Source organism: Pongo abelii, chromosome 7 (assembly GCF_028885655.2).
Source record: "Pongo abelii isolate AG06213 chromosome 7, NHGRI_mPonAbe1-v2.0_pri, whole genome shotgun sequence".
In the NCBI taxonomy this organism is placed as follows: Eukaryota; Metazoa; Chordata; class Mammalia; order Primates; family Hominidae; genus Pongo; species Pongo abelii.
Genome location: NC_071992.2, coordinates 19441238 through 19461558, shown reverse-complemented (window position 1 = coordinate 19461558; position 20321 = coordinate 19441238). Strand labels below are relative to the sequence as shown.

The 20321-nt window shown below is 40.4% G+C and overlaps 1 protein-coding gene and 1 long non-coding RNA gene across 15 annotated transcripts in view; one reads left to right on the top strand and one right to left on the bottom strand.

Moving 5' to 3' along the window:
• MTUS1 (microtubule associated scaffold protein 1) overlaps nucleotides 1-20321 on the top strand; it is a 160882-nt gene that overhangs the window by 111976 nt on the left and 28585 nt on the right. For 8 of the 9 annotated variants that reach the window (XM_063726301.1, XM_063726302.1, XM_024250569.3 and 5 more), the window contains 2 exon segments: nucleotides 2629-2843; nucleotides 12250-12316. In XM_063726301.1, the coding sequence (XP_063582371.1) occupies nucleotides 2629-2843; nucleotides 12250-12316 (282 nt within the window). 9 annotated transcript variants of the gene reach the window in all.
• The window catches only part of LOC129060901 (uncharacterized), a 69184-nt gene that overhangs the window by 46474 nt on the left and 2389 nt on the right, over nucleotides 1-20321 (bottom strand). For 3 of the 6 annotated variants that reach the window (XR_008527777.2, XR_008527780.2, XR_008527782.2), the window contains exon 2: nucleotides 5003-5165. This is a non-coding gene — a long non-coding RNA (uncharacterized LOC129060901). Of the gene's footprint in view, nucleotides 1-3505; nucleotides 3784-5002; nucleotides 5166-20321 lie in introns of those variants that run through there. The other 3 variants (XR_008527779.2, XR_008527778.2, XR_008527781.2) reach the window with 2 other exon arrangements.

Here is a 20321-nt window from a genome sequence, read left to right as displayed (position 1 = left end):
TCCACGGAGAGGGCAGTCTGTTTGCTCATTTGCTCTCATTTTACAGTTTGAAGACACGTACTCTTAGACGAATACATCAATGTGTTCTTTCCTCCTTAATCATAAAGCTATTCTGAGTAACCACTTACAAACCCTGTGTAATGTTTAGATTCCTGTGTAGTTTCCCCAAGGAAAAATTCTGCATAGAATATTTCCTTCATAGCTAAGTATTATATAAAAGAATTTCACTTTAGCTATCTTTTAAAAGTAATTTTACTTCTTATATTTAACTTTTGAATAGGTAATATATTTACCCCATGGTTAAAAAGTATAAAAAATGCTTCAGGATACTTTTTAGCTATCTGATTCCTATTACCTTCCCTTCAAAAGTAAACATTGTTAGTACAATTACATGTATTCTGTGATATTTTTGTTACGGATTTATAAGCAAAAAGCAAGAATCTTGAAGAATATTTTCTCCAAAATATTAATATAAAAGACTCACCTCACAGATTTTGTAAATAATTATAAACCGACAGTTTTAAAGCTCTGAAATTGTGTTAAAAATAACATTGATTAGCATAGAAATTCTAGAAAGAGAGGCAAATGTTATTCAGGACTCAGGAAATGATAAAGCAATTATCAAAAAATGAATTTTTAAGTTTTGGTAGGACATATACAAATCATATCAGGAGAATGAACTTGTGTCTATATTTGTTGTAGTAAATTCTAGATAGTCAAAGAATTTGAACATTTTTGTTTATAAAATTATATAACACATAGATGTTTATATGTTGGTTTGTTAAAATGAGTTATCAGATAATGGACTTACATGTATTAAAGCAAGATATTATTACATTTGTTGCATAAATATTTATTTTTATGTATGTCATATATTACATCACCACCTAATCTGCTTTCCAAAATGTGTGGGAACAGAAGAGGCTTGGCATCAGAGGCCTGGGTTCTGACTTTGAATCTGGATTCCCATAGAAGTTGTCTACACCCAGGGAAGACATTCACACCTGTGAGCCTTCACTTCCCTATCTGGGGTTATTGGGAGGATGAAAAGAAAGGGAAAGTGAGAGTACACTGCGATGAGTGAAACACTGTGGAATTATTATTATGTGTTATGTGACAATTTCTAAAAACATTTAGGAAATGACATGAAAGAATACTAATCTCATGGTTAAATATTTAGATTATTTTTCATTAGTATGTAACTAATAATTTGTTCTTCCTTCAGGACTGAAATATTATGATATTAACTTGGCTATTTTCTACATCTATGAAAGTGACAATTATTCATAAGCTACTACTAATAATTGCTAATAATAAAGAGTAATGGATAAATACTTCCTCTCATCAAGTATTACAAAGACACAGTGGGACAATGGATATTTTAGTCATTTTAGAACTGAGAATTATCAAGTATTAATAGAAATATGATTTATTTAACCATGTAATGCAGCCTTAGAAAATAAGAGCCTTTTTTTTTCCTGTTTTTAATTTAGAGTTTATTCAATATATTTAGCCATTTGTTCTTAGAATGTGAGTACTGATGTTTCTTTAAGCAATCACTATAGTAGCTTGCCTTTTCCTGAAAAATTAGAGACAATAATTACTACATTTCTTTAAAAGTTGTTTTAGATTTGCTACCACAGAATGTGGATGCCGTAATGAAAGACTGTTAGAATAAGGAAACTTTTTTTTTTTTTTTTAGTTTCCTGTGTCTTTTTTCCAGATTTACGTTTATTTGGATTACTTGGCTTGTTTATTTCAAGAAGCTAAGCAATTCATGTCCTGTTTTTCCGATTCTGTTTGATATTCAAAATGACACATTTGGAATGGTTCCAAGACTGAACAGTTTTTTATTTAAAACAGAGTAATTCCCAGGGCACCATTGCACAGGAAGGGAATAATCACTTAGCGTGGCATTTTGGGTGGATTTGGAGTGTTAGCATGTGCTTTAAAAAAAACTGTAAGCCATTATTACTACTTTGGAAAAAAGACCAACAAAGCTTGTGTTCGACAGAAAATGGAATAGTATAGTCAACAGTACAGTACTCGTAACAGTGAACTTAAAGAGGCAAAATCTGAGTATTTTCGATGTATGTTATGATTTATTAGAGATTAGGAAATGACTCATCTGCAGTATAAATCTGTGTAATGGCTAGGCTATCATCAGGGAAAGGATGAAAGATTTGTAGAAAATGTATGAGAGGAGAGAAAGGCATTTAATTTAAAGTCCAGTGATTTGTGTGTTCCTTTCAGCATATGAGATCAGAAAAGTCAGGCTTCTCTTCAGTCAAGGTTTCTCTACCAATTTAACTGAAAATGAGAAATTAGGAGAACAACATTTTGCACCCACTTTTTGTGTTTCTGGGTTGCCAAATCTATTTGTGTCGTGTTCCTAATTCTCTGTTCCGCATAAATCTTTTAAAGTCATAACTGAAGCCACCGTCCCTGTTGATGAATTCCAACCATCTAGATCTCCGATTCATTCCATTTCTCATCCATATGCATTCCTTACAGGAACATAACTTAAATGCATTTCTGTGGCTTATCTGGTTGTTTTTGAATCCATGTGGTGGTGATTTTAAAAATTAACCTCACCTATCTTTGTACCTATGTTAATTTGTTTTGCAGTTGAAAAGAGCAGGCAAAAGAATCCTCGAAGCTTATGTATCCAGACACAGACGGCTCCCGATGTGCTGCCCCCTGAGAAAACACTTGAATTGACGCAATATAAAACAAAATGTGAAAACCAAAGTGGATTTATCCTGCAGCTCAAGCAGCTTCTTGCCTGTGGTAATACCAAGTTTGAGGCATTGACAGTTGTGATTCAGCACCTGCTGTCTGAGGTAAGGATGTGCATCCTAGAAAGAGCCTTTCTACTTGAGGTCGGGGGAGCACGGGGAGGACTTGCTAACGCGCTTGCCTTGGGAATATCTAGGTAAATGATGGGAAAGATCAGGTGTCATTCATCCCATTACATTTTTGTCAACTCACCAGACACTTGAGTCGGTCTCTACCAATTTGGGACGGAAACATTTTCTCACTTCCTCTTTTTCCCCTAGAGTCTGTTGGTTAGAATGGCAACAGCAAAACATAATTGCCTGTTACACCGCTGTATGCCTCTAGACCTAAACTAGCATTAGCATTTTTTTCACTTAATTTTTCTTTTTGTCTGTGTGTAGCTTTTCCTATCACACTTAGTTTAATGCTTTGAAAAATGAAGTTAGTTATATTTATGGATTAAAGAGCGCTTTTGAGTTAACTCCCAGAATCATATGTGGGGATTCTTTCTGAAAGTTCCATGTATTCCTAAAACAATCTGTGTGGTGCAACAAAAGCAAAGCAGATTTGCCGTGTTGTTACTCTCCCTAATATTCTTCAGGGATGTGATTTCAGGAACTGGCTAAAATTCATTGAGAAAACCAAGTTTATATCAACATGTTCTGACATAGCAATAAAAGCTGTAATTATCTTGGGGAAACTGATAAGAATATAACTTGAGCTCTTTAGACATTTTTTTAATCATAGTTTTAAAGATGGCTATACATGATAATGCAAAGGGGGAGAAAAAAAGACTGGCTAAGTACTGTGGCTCATGCCTGGAATCCCAGCATTTTGGGAAGACGAGGAGGGAGGATCGCTTGTGGCCAGGAGTTCAAGACCAGCCTAGGGAAAAAATAAAAATTAAAAGCAAAAAGAAAACTGTTCAGTTTGGTTGTTCTGTAGTTTTGTTCAGATCAACAAACCTGTCCTGGTTTCATACAGAGGCCCCTGTGATATGGCTGCCTGTTGAGGAAGTGGGGAGAGAGAGAAGTGGATGAGACTTGGTCTGTGCCTTGGAGAAGCTACCAGACTAGTAGACAGTTGCATTGAATTTTTTTTTTTGAGACGGAGTCTCGCTCTATCGCCCAGGCTGGAGTACAGTGGCGCCATCTCAGCTCACTACAAGCTCCGCCTCCCAGGTTCACGCCATTCTCCTGCCTCAGCCTCCCAAGTAGCTGGGACTACAGGCGCCCGCCACCATGCCCCGCTAATTTTTTGTATTTTTAGTAGAGACGGGGTTTCACCGTGTTAGCAGGGATGGTCTCGATCTCCTGACCCCGTGATCCATCTGCCTCGGCCTCCCAAAGTCCTGGGATTACAGGCATGTGCCACTATGCCCGGCCTCAATGAATTCTTGATGAGTATTTTACAGTTTTCTCCAGATTTTTTTTTTTTTTTTTTTTTTTTTGAGGGGAAGATAGAGACTACCTAGGGTTTTAGTTACGGTAATAGTATATAGTATTTTTGTTTCTCTTTCATTTGTAAGAAAGGAATCAAGAGTGTGTTTATATAACCAAGTAAGCTAAATAGAAACTGTATACTATCAAATGTGGGGAACAATTAGTTTTTATGTTTAGAAATAAACCAATTATTTTATTTTATTATATCCAGCCTAATAGCCCCTATCCTCAACTGTTTTCTCTCCTTTCATCCTCCTCATGACGTCAGTCAAGTCCTGTGAATTCTCATTTCACAGTGTTTTTCCCCTTCCTATGTCTTTGCTATCCCCACTCATGCCATCCTTGCTCAGACCCTGGATAGCTTCCACTAGATTATGATAGCAACTTTTTTTTTTTTTTTTTTTTTTTTTGGTATGGAGTCTTGCTCTGTCGCCCAGGCTGGAATGCAATGGCATGATCTGGGCTCACTGCAACCTCCACCTCCCAGGTTCAAGCGATTCTCCTTCCTCAGCCTCCCGAATAGCTGGGATTACAGGCACCCGCCACCGTGCCCGGCTAGTTTTTGTAATTTTCTGGTAGAGACAGGGTTTCACCATGTGGGCCAGGCTGGTCTTGAACTCCTGACCTCAGGTGATCTGCTCACCTCAGCTTCCCAAAGTGCTGGGATAACAGGTGTGAGCCACCATGCCCAACCTGTGATGGCAACTTTTTAACCAATCATAAGGCTTACACTGTTTCTCCCCTATAATCCATCCCAAGCACTGCTGACAGCGTCCTCTTACCAAAGCATCCCACGCTGCTGATTAAATCTTCCAGTGGTTCTCCTTTATATACAGCTGATGTGTCCAGTGTGGTAGCCACTAGCCATATGAGACTGAGGATTCGAAATGTAATCCGTTGAATTGAGATGTGTGGTAAGTGTACAATACACTTGGATTCCAAAAACTTAGAATGAAAACAAAGGACATAAAATATCTCATTAACAATTTTTATATTGAATATATTGAAATATTATTTTATATATATTTGGGTTAAATAAAATACATTATTAAAATTAGCTTCATCTTCTTCAACTTTTTTCAGTGTGGCTACTAGGAAATTTATAATTATATAACTCACGTTATTTTGTTTTGGGGAGACTGGTTTTTAACTGGTACTATAAGGCTCTTTATCATTTGGCAACAACTGCCCCTTTTAATGTTATTCTCATGCCCAGATGCTGTAGCTGTACATAAAGAGATGGAGAAGAAGCAAGAGGGATTTATTGAATACTAGGTTGGTGCAAAAGTAATTGCAGTTTTGCCATCATGCCAAAAGCCGCAATTACTTTTGCACCAACCTAATATTTACTAAGTGCCAGATATTCTTACTTACCTTATTTAAATCCTCACCGAAGACACGAGTTGGAATTTACAAATAGAAAATTGAGGAATAGAGTTAGGTAATTTGCCTGCTATCAGACAGCTAGCAAGAGGAGAACCAGGCCGTAAACCTAGGTCTAGGACGCTCTCAACTAAAAATGTCCTGTAAACTTCCTGTACTTCATCCTTTGTTCACGTGTCATTACTGGGTTGCTGTCCTTGCCCACAATACCTACATGTTCAGATCGGTTTTACAGCAGCATCACATCACCACTTGCATTTAATTTACATAGATTCAGTAAACAAACAACTAAAGGAAGAAAAATGCAGGCCTGATGCTATGGCTCATGCCTATAATCCCAGCACTTGGGGAGGCCAAGGCGGGTGGATCACCTGAGGTCAGAAGTTCGAGACCAGCCTGACCAATATGGTAAAACCCCATCTCCACCAAAACTACAAAAATTAGCCATGTGTGGTGGCATGTGCCTGTAGTCACAGCTACTCGGGAGGCTGAGGTAGAAGAATCACTTTACTTTGAGAGGTGGAGGTTGCAGTGAGCCAAGATCGCACCACTGCACTCCAACCTGGGCAACAGAGCGAGATTCCAACTTAAAAAGAAAAAAGCTAATGAAATGAAGAACACAAGTCCACCTTGTATTCCCCCCAGTGAACGAAGGCCCGGGAGTCAATTTGAGATGATGGTCAGAAGTCCACCCTTCCTTCACGTGTCTGCTCAGTCCCTGAACACCTCTTGTGGCGTGAGCATTCTATACTCTTCGCGATCGTAGTGTTTAAAGATACTTTTCCCTCATACAACCTGGCCTCTAAACACAAGCCGAGGCCTTTATCAGGTGCTCAGTTAGAGAGAGAGTTGATCCAACACTAGAGGAAAAAAAATTCACCGGGTTGGATCTACAGAGAGATGCATTGTCCACAAACATGGCAAGCTCCTAGTGAATTTCCCTGACAGTTGTACTGTGTGTGAATTTCACCTTATACCTAAATTTAGGTCCCGACAGCCAAGGAATTGTGACTGCACTGAATACAGCTCCAGAACCCACTTTGTTTTTTGTTGTTGTTGTTGTTGAGACAGTGGCTTCTCTGTCACCCAGGCTGGAGTGCAGTGGCGCTCCAGCTCACTGCAACCTCCGCCACCCGGGTTCAACCAATTCTCCTGACTCAGCCTCCCGAGTACCTGGGATTACGGATGCCCACCACCATACCCAGATAATTTTTGTATTTTTAGTAGAGATGAGGTTTCACCACGTTGGCCAGGCTGGTCTTAAACTCCTCACCTCAAGTGATCCACCTGCCTTGGCCTCCCAAAGTGCTGGGATTACAGGCATGAGCCACCACGCCCAGTCCAGAACCCACTCAGGAATGATTTCCTGGCCTTCTAGATCTACGTTCTGTCCCCCTCTAGATTCCAGAAGCATATATGCTTCTCTTTCATTCTCTGCGTTATATTAGAGATACCGGTTTAATGCTTGTTTTTGCTTTTTAAGACAGGAAATTTACTGAGGGCAGGATCTGCATCTAGTTCTTTCTTATGAAACCACCCCAGCAGCTTTAATAGACAACACAGTATATATGTGAGTGAACCTATGAACGGAGAGGATGGAATTCCAGATGTAGGATGAGCATAAAGTCTTATGTAAATGTTCTTTGCTCTCTTTATTTTATAATCAGCAAATATTTACTGATTGTGTAATGTATACTGAGTACTATTATAAAACAGTTGGAGGCTAGGCGTGGTGGCTCACACCTGTAATCCCAACACTTTGGGAGGCTGAGGCGGGCGGATCACTTGAGGTCCAGAGTTTGAGACCAGCCTGGCCAACATGGCAAAACCCTGTCTCTACCAAAAAATAGAAAAATTAGCCAGGCGTGGTGGCATGTGCCTATAGTCCCAGCTACTCAAGAGACTGAGGCATATGAATTGCTTGAACCCAAGAAGTGGAGGTTGCAGTGAGCCAAGATTGCGCCACTGCACTCCAGCCTGGGTGACAGAGTGAGACCCTGTCTCAAAAAATAAATAAATAAATAAATAAATAAATGAATAATAAAAATAGTTAGAGAAAAAAAAATCATGGGTAAAGTTAAACAATTTTTAAAACTCCTTTAACCTTTTAGTTCCCATTCCCATTACAGAAGTATATATACTGTGTTTATACACACACACACACACACACGCATGCGCGCGCACATACATATGTATATAAAATAGATACAGATACACCTTGTATACATATACAGTATGTATGTATTTTACATATGTGATATACTTATACATTGTCTGTATTTTTATATATGTATAATATATAGGTATTATGTGTGTGTATATATATTTTTTGTTATTGCTAACCTTTTCTAAATGGCTTTAGAGCCTTAGATTATGGGTGAAAATGGTTAAGAGAATCTTGGAACTACCACGCTTTTGTTGCAAGTCTACTTAGTAACTATAAGTTTCCCACTGTAGTGGCAGACATATTTCATTACATATCAGACATTCTGATGTCTCATGAATCTGAGAACTAATGTCACACTGTGTTTCGCAAAAGACACACTAACGTTATTTTAGTTTTTTTCTAATTCTTGGTTTATCCTTGCTTAGAGTTAGACAGTATTCTGCACAGACAGCCAAAGTGAACAACAGTATTGATGGTAGTAGTTAAGCTTCTTCCTAAAAGGGTCTATTGGGTGGCTTTCTAGGTAAACTTGAGCAGGGCTGAGGTCACCCTCCCCAAACCTCTATTTCTTCAAAATGCCTCCAAATCTTTTTTTTTTTTTGCAAGTGGAATTTAACCTAAAGTAGCACCTGAACAAAGGTGAATTTTGAATGGCACTAGCAGTAAAGTTGTCTTGGAACAAAAAAACATAGATGCATTGAGCAAATTCACTGTGTGGGTGATGGGGAGGAGGTCACATGCAGCACACGTCTGAGCCATCTGATGTGGCTGTTCTCTGCAAGATGCTCTATGCTGTTGATGCTACTCAGTGGCTAGCAAAAATGCAGGCATACCGATGGGACCACAGCCAGAGACTAAGTGCCTGTGTCCCAGGGACTCCTATTTCAATTATGGTGAATCCATTTTTTTTTTCTTGGAGCATTTCATATATTTAATGCATGAGCATAAAGGCATCTTTATATCCAGATTTTCACCTTTCTCTTTTTTCACATTGTGTGAAATTCTGCATGTTACAATACAAAGAGAACTGAATCAACCTGTTATCTGGACGGTTAAGAGTTTATCATCTAAGACAGAAACACTGATCTAGGAGCAGCTGAGTAAAAGGAAACAGTAAATCAGTATCTAAAGGACATAATGCATTTTATCATCTACAAGTAAGGGGTAAGTACATGTAAAGGCCAAGCTACCAGGGAGAGTCAGGCAGAAACTAACATTTAGTATGTGTCTTTTACAGTATGGGTGCTGGGGTCAGCATTTTACCTATGGATTGTATTTAAAGCCCTTGGTTGTTTTCATTACTGCTTCCCATCCAATGAGGTCATCTGCCTTGATAGATGACCAAAAGAATTGAGCCTGGATGTTCTATTTCTAGGTAGGCCCCACGCTTCTTGAAGGCAGGGACCATGTCTTAAATTTCTTTTATATTTTCACGGCATCTGCTATGAAAAATGCTTAGTTAATTAGTTTGAAGTAATAAGTTACCAACCAATTTAGAAGGGTAAATGCTCTTTCTATGCATTTGGGAGAGGGGGATGGTGTCGGTGACATTTAGCAATCCCAGAAGGTTTAAGTACTTAGTCAGTAAAGAAAGGCCCCGCATTCCAGAGAGGGTGGTGTTGACAAGAATGTGGAGGTGAGATATGCATGGTCCGTGTGACTTGCACAGGAGAGAGGCTGGGAGGCTAAAGGGGAGGCTGGATGCTTCAAGTCCAGGGAACTATGGTGAAGTAGTTTTTTTGTTTCAAATGCACTCAGCGAGGCTCGTTGTGAGCAAGGGAGTTTATATGTACAACGAATATGGACTAATAATCTAACAGCCCTCTGAAAGGTGAAGGGATGCTTGCCGTAGTCCAGGAATGGGCTAGGATCAGGACTAGAGTGGAGGTAGCACTAATAGAAAAAGTGCAATGGATTCAAGACACATTACAAGAGAAGAACCGACTGACTTTTGCACAACCCATTTAGACAAAGAGTGAAAGATGACCTCAAGGTTTTCCTGTTACTGTTACTGTGCCTGACAGAGGTTGGAAGATGTCAGTAGTTTCTGAGGCATTAAGGACAGGAAGGTGGAGTGCAGTGGAGCTGAAGTTTGGGGAAATGTCGACGTGCTTGGTGAAACTTCCTTTCCCAAAACCCCCCTTAATAAGCAAAAATATCACCTGGTGTATTTTTGCAGTAGAACATAATGATTTCACACAATTATTCTTTGAAATTATACTAACTGCAATTTTTAATTTTTTTCATCTTCCCATTAGTTTCCATAAATTTGAAAAATGATTGAATTTTCTTGCCGTCTCTTCCTTCTGTTAGCAACTTGGTTACTACTGAAAAGTGAATTTTAAACAAGTTCACCAAATGAGTTTCAGGATTGCTTGTGGGGATTTAGTAAAGCTGTCTTGTTTTTCCTGTTACTTGAGTGGTAAAGCTTCCTGGTGTTTACTTGAAGTAGATTACTAAACAAAATTAAGGCTTAAATTTGATATTAGGAGAAGTATTTATTATACACATTTTTATGTTTTTCTTCCATTATTATGCAGGCTGATTTTCCTCAGTCTTTAATTTCTACATTAGAAAACCAATTACTTATTATTTTAAGAAACTCTGACTCACTGCTGATTTCAGAACAACTTAATACCATATTTTTAAAAACCAAGCATTTAGAATACCATTGAGGCCAGAAAAGTACTCAGTGAAAAGTGTGTCTTAAATCCCAGTCCCTGCTGACCATGTTTCAGTGCTGGCATTTGGACTTGACTTCCGTAGCTCTTACTGAGAGGTGAGAACAAAGTAAAAGTTAAAAATATATGGGATCTCCAACTCTCAGATCAGCACTTCAGACTTATTTTGAAACACCGCTCATTTCATAATGTCATTTAAAATTGTAAACGACAGCACGCCCCTTTCCTTGCTCTTCACCTAGTTCATAACCTCATTTAGTATACGGGTTTTGAAGAACAAGTTTCCCTTTTCTATTAGTAAGTGTGATCATCTAATGACCTCAATTAGAGAGGGGAGGAAAAAGGCTCACAAGTCTAAAAATAACTCCATTATCCATGCATAGGGGGTCAGTTTTTTCTTTCCCTCGTTGCAGCTGATATTTAACTAAATGGCAATCGATCAGTCTAATGCCTGCCTCTCGTTTTTCATAAATGAAAGGCTGTGGCTTTAAGTAATCGCAGGCTGCCTGTGCCAAAGGCAGAAGCTGCAGTATCAGCTTCTGTGAGTGAGGAATCCGAGGCGCACGGTAACCTGCAGGACATGAAGTAAGACGCCCAAGGGCCAATGGCGCGCCTCCTGCTAGAGCTTTGAATGTAGACAGACGCGACTGGTGGGTGGCGCGGCCACCTGTATGCTTCTTGGACAGTGCGAGGGGTGGGGGGACTTGGAGACAGAAGCTGGAAAATGGGCTGCCCCAGCAGCAAACTGTGCCTCTATTCTCCATGTGCAGCAACAAGGGTAATTAGTATTTGTTTATAGTGCTTTTCTGGAAGAATGTCAGGACTACTGCAGAGGCTGTCTGGAATTCGGGGAAAATGCTTTGAATGACAAGCAACTCTTGCCTGCAAAGGCCGGGTCTCATGATCTCTGCAACGCTGTGATCAGGATGCGGTGGGAACTCCGTCTTGGGTGATCCTCATGAGGGCATTTTTCAGTGAGCTTTGAAATTCTTCATTTTTTTTTTTAGTTACTCCTTGGTGCTAGGGAATCTGCCTTTTAAGGAACTGTATGTAATTACTGTATTTGTGTAAGTATGTGTGTATGTGTGATTGCCGTGAGTTGCTGGTAACTTGAACATTATTCTTTAGCTCAAGGTTGATAATTGCTTCTCTGATACTAAAAACAGCCATCCGGTTTTCTTTGGTTTGTTTCTCTAACATCGATTTAGAATTATCACTGATCCAAAATATCATAATCCTTAGAAAATGGTATGTAGCTGAAAAAAATTAATTTAATTTTGGCTTTAAAGGATTATCTTTCTGCTATAGTTTTCTAACAAACTTTTTGTCTTTTAGAAGGATTGGCATTGTAACGAAACTTTTTTATTTGCAAATATAGGACAAAGTGCACATATGTGCTTATGTTTAGAACATTAAATATTTATCTTAAACTGATTAGATGTTTATTGCCCTTGGAGGAGGAGAACGCATTACGTCTTAAGTACAGTATGCATTAGCCGAAAGGTTCTATGGATCAGCAGTGAAGCACTGGCTCAAAGTAAATATTTCTAAATGGGCCATTCACTGCCTCAAACCAGAGTTTCACTGGGACCTGCAAAAATACAGATTTTTGAATTACGAATTTCCTTAACAACGAAGGGACAACTGTGTTTCTTTTAACAACACAAATTGTTAGCCTAAATGATTCATATCTTGGCTTCCCAATACTGGGTCTCATTTTCCTAGTGATAACATATGTGTACCTTACTGAAAGGGACCCTCTTGAAAACATGAGTAACTTGATGTGTGTTTTCCGCAGCGGGAGGAAGCGCTGAAACAACACAAAACCCTATCTCAAGAACTTGTTAACCTCCGGGGAGAGCTAGGTAAGAGCTTTTTGTTGTTGTTGTTAAGTTTTATGGGACAAGGGGAACACTGGAAAATGTGGTTGTCCTGTCTGCATTGTGGCTGGAGTTGCATGCTGGGAGGTGTTGGCATTCCCTGTCTGGTATCTGGGCAAACACTTACTATCGACATTTCTTTTGAATCTTGGCAGCTTGACCTTCAGTTCACAGAATTCCTGGCACTGATCTGACTAAGCCTAGCAGAACTTCTGATGAGCAAAACGTTTCTCTTGCTGAAGAGAGGGACAGAATTATTTTTGTAATTGTGTGAATTCCTGTTAAATAATGTTGTCATTTTTTTTTTTCTGAACCACTTTTCATATGAGAATAGTGAAAGTTTCCCCTGTTGATAAACAGTAAATCCGTTGTACTTCCAAGGGTTGGTTTGTGAGTAGTGAGTATGAAGTTGAAAGGATGCTGTGCATTAGGGCATCCTGGCTGAAAAAGGCACGTTCTATGCCAATCTTACTATTTGGAGGGGGCTGATGGTGCACCAACTCCCCGCTCCACAGGGAGCCCCACGTCTCAACACCTACCACCCAGCCCTCCACTTTCCAGGCTACGCTCTTATTTTAGTTCCAGTCTCTCCTGGAAGTCCTTAGGGTTCATGGAACAGACACAACACTGCCTTTGCTTTGCTTTTCTCTTTTCTTTTTCTTTTTTCTTTTGAGACAGAGTCTCACTCTGTCGCCAGGCTGGAGTGCAGTGGTGCGATCTCGACTCACTGCAACCTCCGCCTCCAAGGTTCAAGCGATTCTTCTGCCTCAGCCTTCCGAGTAGCTGTGACTACAGGCGCACACCACCACACCCAGCTAATTTTTGTATTTTTAGTAGAGATGGGGTTTTGCCATGTTGGCCAGGATGGTCTCGATCTCTTGACCTTGGCCTCCCGAAGTACTGGGATTACAGGTGTGAGCCACTGTGCCCAGCCAACACTGCCTTTTCTATGTCAACTCCTATCTTGGAGTGAACTGACCGCTTTGGGGTTCCTCTCTCTGCCCTGGGCTCCTCAGCCTAGAGAATCAGCTTCCTGCTTCAGCTTCAGCCAGATCTGGAGCTGACCATTCCAGGGCTGATTTCCTTGCCTTTTGCAGTTTCCTGTGTGCGTTACAGTCTCCGCCAAAATATGCCCAGGTATGTTGTATGAATAATGCAAGGTAACAACCAGAGAAGCAAATTGTGTTCACCCAACTCTAGGAGAAACTGCCCTTTTTTCTTTTGGATAAGACCACACTGCCAACCTGATTTGCTGGATTTGAACACTCTTAATGCTCCCACCTTCACCAGAGCAGAAATCAAAGGGCAGTGAATGTGGGGTGAAGACTTTGTCTGGGCTGGGTGTGGTAGCTCACACTTGTAATCCCAGTGCTTGGTGGGAGGATCACTTGAGGCCAGTAGTTTGAGACCAGCTTGAGCAATATAGCAAGACCCTGACTATACAAAAAATAATTTAAAAATCAGCCAAGCATGGTGGTGTGTGCCTGTTGTCCCAGCTACTCGGGAGTCTGTGGTGGGAAGATTGCTTGAGCCCAGGAGTTTGAGACGGCAGTGAGCTGTCATTGTGCCGCTGCCCTCCCGTCTGGCCAACAGAGCAAGACTCTGTAAAAGACTTTTCTGCATTCCTCTTCCCTTTTCCCCTTCCAAAGGGAGGTGAGGCCAAATCCCTGAGTAACCATCCAGATTCTTAATACCTAGCCAAGACATCAGTCCTGACCTATTTTAGGCTGTGGAAATGAAGCCCTCTTTATGGAAAAGTAATTTTAAGATAGATGGAAACTTCAGAATCCCAAAGATTTGAGAGTTCTGGTGAAACAGTTCAAGGAAATCCCAGCTGAGAGACAGCCCAGCTCTCAGACTTTGCAGGCTTTCTGCCATGTTACTTAACTTGACAGCTGCCCTTGTGATTACCTAAATGACCAACCCAATTCGCTTTTGTCCATCCTTAAATAATATAATTAACAGAGAGTTAGAAGATCAGGAAAGAGGCCTTTTTTTGTGTGTTTCAGAGTTCATTATAACCCAGTGGAAGTGGAGGTGAGCCTACCTAGAGGTTCATGTTTCAGCCTCTCTCCCAAGACAAGGCAGCAATGAGAATGGAACACTGTGCCCATTCACTCTGCTTGAATGAAGGATGCTCTTTTTACATTTTAGTGGACAGCACAATTAAGCAACTGCAATTGGGGCCCAGGGATTCAGCACCTCCAGTGAGTCAGGTAGCCTGACAGGAAATAGCCGTAACAGTCTGTGTCCACTGTCACTTTCCTATCCTTGATGAGGAGGCTTCCCTGGTGTGCTGCTTCTGCTGCCTCCAGAGTGTTGGTACAGTGGGTGGCCTGTCCACATCCTCAGTCACCCAGTGCTGGCCTCTCAGGGAATGTGTCATTGCTGCTGTTGCAGCAGGCATACATCTGATGGTAACTGTTCTCCGTTTGGAGAAGGGTTTTGGTTATGTAAGTGGGGGGAAGCGAAACCTGTAAACACTTGTGATGAAGCGGTCCAGGAAGAACACTCTCAAGGCTGCCAGTGGGATTGTTAGTTTCAGCATGAAACTAACTTTGACTTTGACATAGCAAAGTTGGGAACCCAGCTTTAAATTTTGAGGCAGTAAAGTGGTTAGGCTTATGTTGTCACACTGTCCAGGGCCACATTTGTGGTAACTGAGTGACTTAGGACAAGTCACTTTGTATCTCTTCTGTCCCAATTTCATCCTTGGTAAAAATGGCGGTGCCAATTGTCTGCCCCAAGGGTGGGTGTGAGGATTACATGAGGTAATGCATTGTAAAGCATCTAGCACCAAGTGTTAACTGCTATTAAATAATAGGTATTAGGATGTATGCAGCTTGACAGCTGTGTAGTAATTAACCATACTGGCTGTTTCGTGAGGGCATCATCTATGCTACAGAAAGGAATAGTCATTAGACTAAATATTACTAGAAATCCCAAACGACAGGCTCTTCAGACTCAAGTGGAAATGAGACCTCATCAGAGTATTGTCCTGATCCAGTAGAGTTTGGTGTGTGGAGTCGAAGCCTAGGTTTTTGTCCATCCACTCCTAGTTGGATGTTACCTAACTTCTTTGAGTATTGTTTTTTCACTGGTGATACGAAATCAGTATGTATTTTGCTGGGTTATTGTGGAGCTTGAATAAAATAGTAATGCATATAAAGCAGTGGCGTAGTGCCTGGCCCATCACAGCAACTCAAGAAAAGAGAGCGGCCACTGTCGCCGTCATCAAAGCACCCACTTTTTCCCTCCAAAATAATGGGGGTGGGGCAATGGGGGTTGGTGTCACTCTGCCATTGGGTAATTTTTTTTCACCTTCTCTATGGAAGTTGAGACAAGGTACCCAAACTACTAAGAACTACAAAGAAAAAGGACAGCTCATAAACTCAGGAGCACTGAAACCCAGGTAGAGTCTGTGCTTTCCACCTTCCCAGTCTAACAGCCTCCAGCTGCCCCAGCATCCACTGACTTTCCCGTTGTCCTCTCACTCTCACTGTGGCAGCATCCAAAGCAGCCTGCGTGTTTCCACTTTCTGAGCCACACTCCCTTCATGGAAGCACTGGTACTTTGCTTCTGCAGAAACTCTTAAAAGTGTCCCTTTGGTCCAGTGATTTTTTGATACTCTACATTGATGTCTTTACTGTCTCTTGTGTTTTCTTGTTACCTTCAGGTATAAAGTCCATAATTGTAGGGATTCTTTTCTGTTTCCTATGGAAAAATAATATAATATGCTTTCTATTTTCTTAGGTAATTGATAAATATTTTGGGGTATTTTAAGTTTTAAAGTTCTTTTTTTTTTAGAACAGTGTATGCAAATTAAGATTTTTAAGTGAAAAGAAAACAGCCCGCCACTCCACTGCCCTGACATAACTTTATTTGCATATTCCCTTTTCTTAGTTTATATGAATATATACAATTTCATACTATGATTTTTTAAATTAAGGTGTAATTTTCATACAGTGGAATGCTAATTATTCCATCAGTTTGACAGACATATACTCCTAAAACCTACATCCTTATCAAGCATAGACTATTTCTGTCAATCCAGAAAATTCTCTCATGCCATTTCACAGTGGAACACCCCTCCACCTAGAAGCAAACACTGATTTAACCTTTATTATCAAAGGTTTTGTCTGAACTAGATTCTTATTTAAATGGAAAGATATAGTATGCTGTTTTTTGTCTCTGGCTTGTTTAATAATACTTTTGAGATTTGTGTATGTTAAATGCCTGCTCCGATCTTTTTTTTTTTTTAAAGACAGGGTCTTGCTCTGTTGCCCAGGCTAGAGTGCAGTGGCACTATCTCGGCTCACTGCAACCTCCGCCTCCTGAGTTCAAGCAGTTCTCCTGCCTCAGCCTCCAGAATAGCTGGGATTATAGGTGCACACCATCATGCTGGGCTAATTTTTGTATTTTTACTAGAGACAAGGTTTCATCATATTGGCCAGGCTGGTCTCTAACATTTGACTCAAGTGATCCCGCCCGCCTTGGCCTCCCAAAGTGCTGGGATTACAGATGTGAGCCATTGCACCTGGTCACATGTCTGCTGTGATCTTTTTCACTGGACAGGTCAAGCACTTTTCCACATTGCCTCATATGATCACATTGCCTCATTATGATCACCTTTAATGGGCTGGGGGAAAGTCTATCAAGTGGCTGTCCCATTCGTTCAACTTACCCCTTAAATAGTGTCATAGTATATAGCAAGGGTTTCATTGCCAGCTGTTTTCTCATCCATTCTCATGGTTTCCACTACTAGCTATACAACAATGAGCCAGATTTATTTTTCTAGTCCTCTCTTTCCCAAGCTGCAGATGCTTCCCAGTGAGGGGCTGCCCCCAGGTAAGCCAGTCCAGTATAATCAGACCTTCCTGTTTGCCCAGCCCCTTCCTTTCTGAGCACCATGCAGCGTCTCCTCATTCACCCCTATTCTTCAGCTTTGGCAGTGGCAATATGATTCACTTACCACCCAAGCTAACAACTGAAATCATACTCCTGTTCCCCCATCCTCCACGTGCATGTCAGTCTGTGTCCTAAATGCCACTTGGATCCATCCTTGCTCAGCATTCTGGCTGCTGCTGTTTTAAGTCCCACAATTTCTCACCTGGAAAATACTGCAACAGCTACCCAACGGGTCACCTTGCCTCCAGGCCTGCGCCCCTAACTCCACTTGCGGCCAGGATCTATACTTAGAGTAAAGCCGACATGTGTCTCTACTGGACATTTTGGTTTTTTGTTTTTTAGGAGTTTTTTACCCTGTTACCCAGGCTGGAGTGCAGTGGCATGATCTTGGGTCACTGCAACCTCCACCTCCTGGATTCATGTGATTGTCTTGCCTCAGCCTCCTGAGTAGCTGGGAATACAGGTGTGCGCCACCACACCTGGCTAATTTTTGTATTTTAGTAGAGACGAGGTTTCACCATGTTGGCCAGGCTGGTCTCGAACTCTTGACCTCAGGTGATCCACTTGCCTCGGCCTCCCAAAGTGTTGGGATTACAGGCTTGAGCCACCGTGCCTGGCGTCTACTGGACATTGTTAACAAACACAAAAGACTCCATTTTGGCCTTGGGGGAAAAAATCCAGACATACTAAGCACACCATTTATGATTTGACTGATTGAAATCTTCCAGTCCAAATTCACGTCTAGGCATTCTTTCCCCTTTATTCATACCTCCTTTCCCCTCCCAGGCCCCGGCCATGGGTTCATTCGCACCTCTTATCCACATCTTTTGCACGGTATCCTCTCTGCCTGGAGTGCACTCTCCTCTTTCCACTCCCCTCCCGTTGTGGACCCCTCATGCTTCTTCTCATTTACTCAGTTTTTAAGTCTTAGCTAAAATATCTTCAGTTGAATTTCACCCAAATCTTTCAAGTAAGTTAATTGCGCCTTCTAATGTGCTTTTCAAGGCACCTTGTGCACATTTAAGATTTTGTTCTTACAGTGACTTGTTTATAGACCTCTTCTTGCCATCTAGAATTAGGAACTCTTCAAGGGCAAGGCCAGTAGCTCCTTAATTTTTGTAGTTCTCCCACCTTGTGCTTGGCACTTACCAGGTGCTTAGACTTCAATGAATGAATGATTTTATTACCAACGATGGTAGCTAGGGAAAGGTAGTTTTCTCCTTAAAATATGCTAATACTCAGTGTTTTTTATGCACAAATGTTTTTCTATAAACTGTTTAACATTTCTATGACAAACACATATGGACACAAAGAGGGGAACAAGAGACACTGGGGCCTGCCCGAGGGTGGAGGGTGGGAGGAGGGAGAGGAACAGAAAACATAACTATCGGGTACTGGGCTTAGTACCTGGGTGATGAAATATTCTGTACAACAAGCCCCTGTGATTCAAGTTGATCCAAATAACCTGCACGTGTGCCCCTGAACCAAAAATAAAAGTTTAAAGCAGAGTCAGAATAATTAAAAAATGAAATCCACATCTTGCAAAGAAAAGATAATTGTCCTTTAGGAATGCATAGTCATAAAGGAGAGCTATAATTCTCTTGGATACATTTTATATTATGTCCGAAATCCCAGTTAATCAGATCATTTTGAAAGTGTCAGCCTTTGAAATAGATTACAGTTAAATTTAAAACCGTCTACATCTGCAGCAGACATTTTGCCTCTAGGATAAGATTCTTTCCAGAGTCATGTTGAATAAAAACTGGTGCAATAGAGGGCCATGATTATGATCTTTAGAGTTCTTTTTTGCTTTTTATTAATGTTAATCCCTGGAATCCGACTTTTCGTCTAAATCAGGGGTGTCCAATCTTTTGGCTTCCCTGGGCCACATTGGAAGAAGAATTGTCTAGTGCCACACATAAAATGCACTAACACTAGCAATAGCTGATGACTAAAAGAAAAAATCACACATCTCATAATGTTTTAAGAAAGTTTACAAATTCGTGTTGGGCCGCATTCAAAGCTGTCCTGGGCCACATGCAGGCTGTGAGTTGGACAAGCTTGATCTAAATTAATGAAGAAAAAGTTACTTTGTATTTCAAAATTCTTTTTGAGCCATCACAATTAACAGCTAACTCTCATCTTTTTATACATTAGTCCTAATTATTTCTATTTTGTGAAACAAGATTTTAATCCTTAATTCACTAAAAATGCCTGCCCTTCCCATACTAGTGTAAAAAGACCAGTTGATTTTTGTGCATGAAAATTATGAGCCAGGTATAACAACATCGTGTATTTGGTGCCTACTTATCGCTAACAAACAATGTTCAGCTCTCAGTCTACTTATCTGCATTGTATTTAAAAAAAAATAAATTGAGGCTCAGAGGTTAAGTAACTTCCCAAGGGAAGCTAGAAAGCAAAGAGCTTGCGTAAGAACCCAGGATGGCTAGACCACCAATCTTCTGGTAGTCACCACAGGGAAAGTTTGATGAAATGATTTAAAAGATTGGAAAATTATTTGAAATAAACACTAGTTTACATTGTTAGCTACTTTTGGAATATTTTTCTTCTAATGAAGAGTTTAAGAAATATTGTTAAAATGTATCTTACTGAGGAAAGTAACTTGCAAAAAACAGTACATTGCCAAAAGCAGTATACACATTGTCTAATCAACACTTAACCCAGTGTCTATGAATTTCAGACTGCCTCACACCGTATGGAATGTGTTGATTCATTCACTGTTCCGTTTTTATCTACAATTTTGGTTTAACAAGGCTATGTATTTAAAATAATTTTTAAACTCTTTATAGGTAAAGTCACTTTTGAGTTGTAAAATTCCAGAAGTGATTTTTCTTGAAATAGGCTTTAATGAAAAATCTATTAATATACTGAAAACCAACGGTACACCAAAACAGGGCTGTTCATCTCCCTGACTTGTTTGAAGACTGAGTTGATAGCCATCTGAAACTTAGCTCATTCTCTTCCTATCCACATCTGCCCTCAATTTGGACTTTGGTTGGCTGTATTTATAACTAAAAGGCCATGCTCTTTCACCTGCAGATACGCAGTTTTACCAATGGTA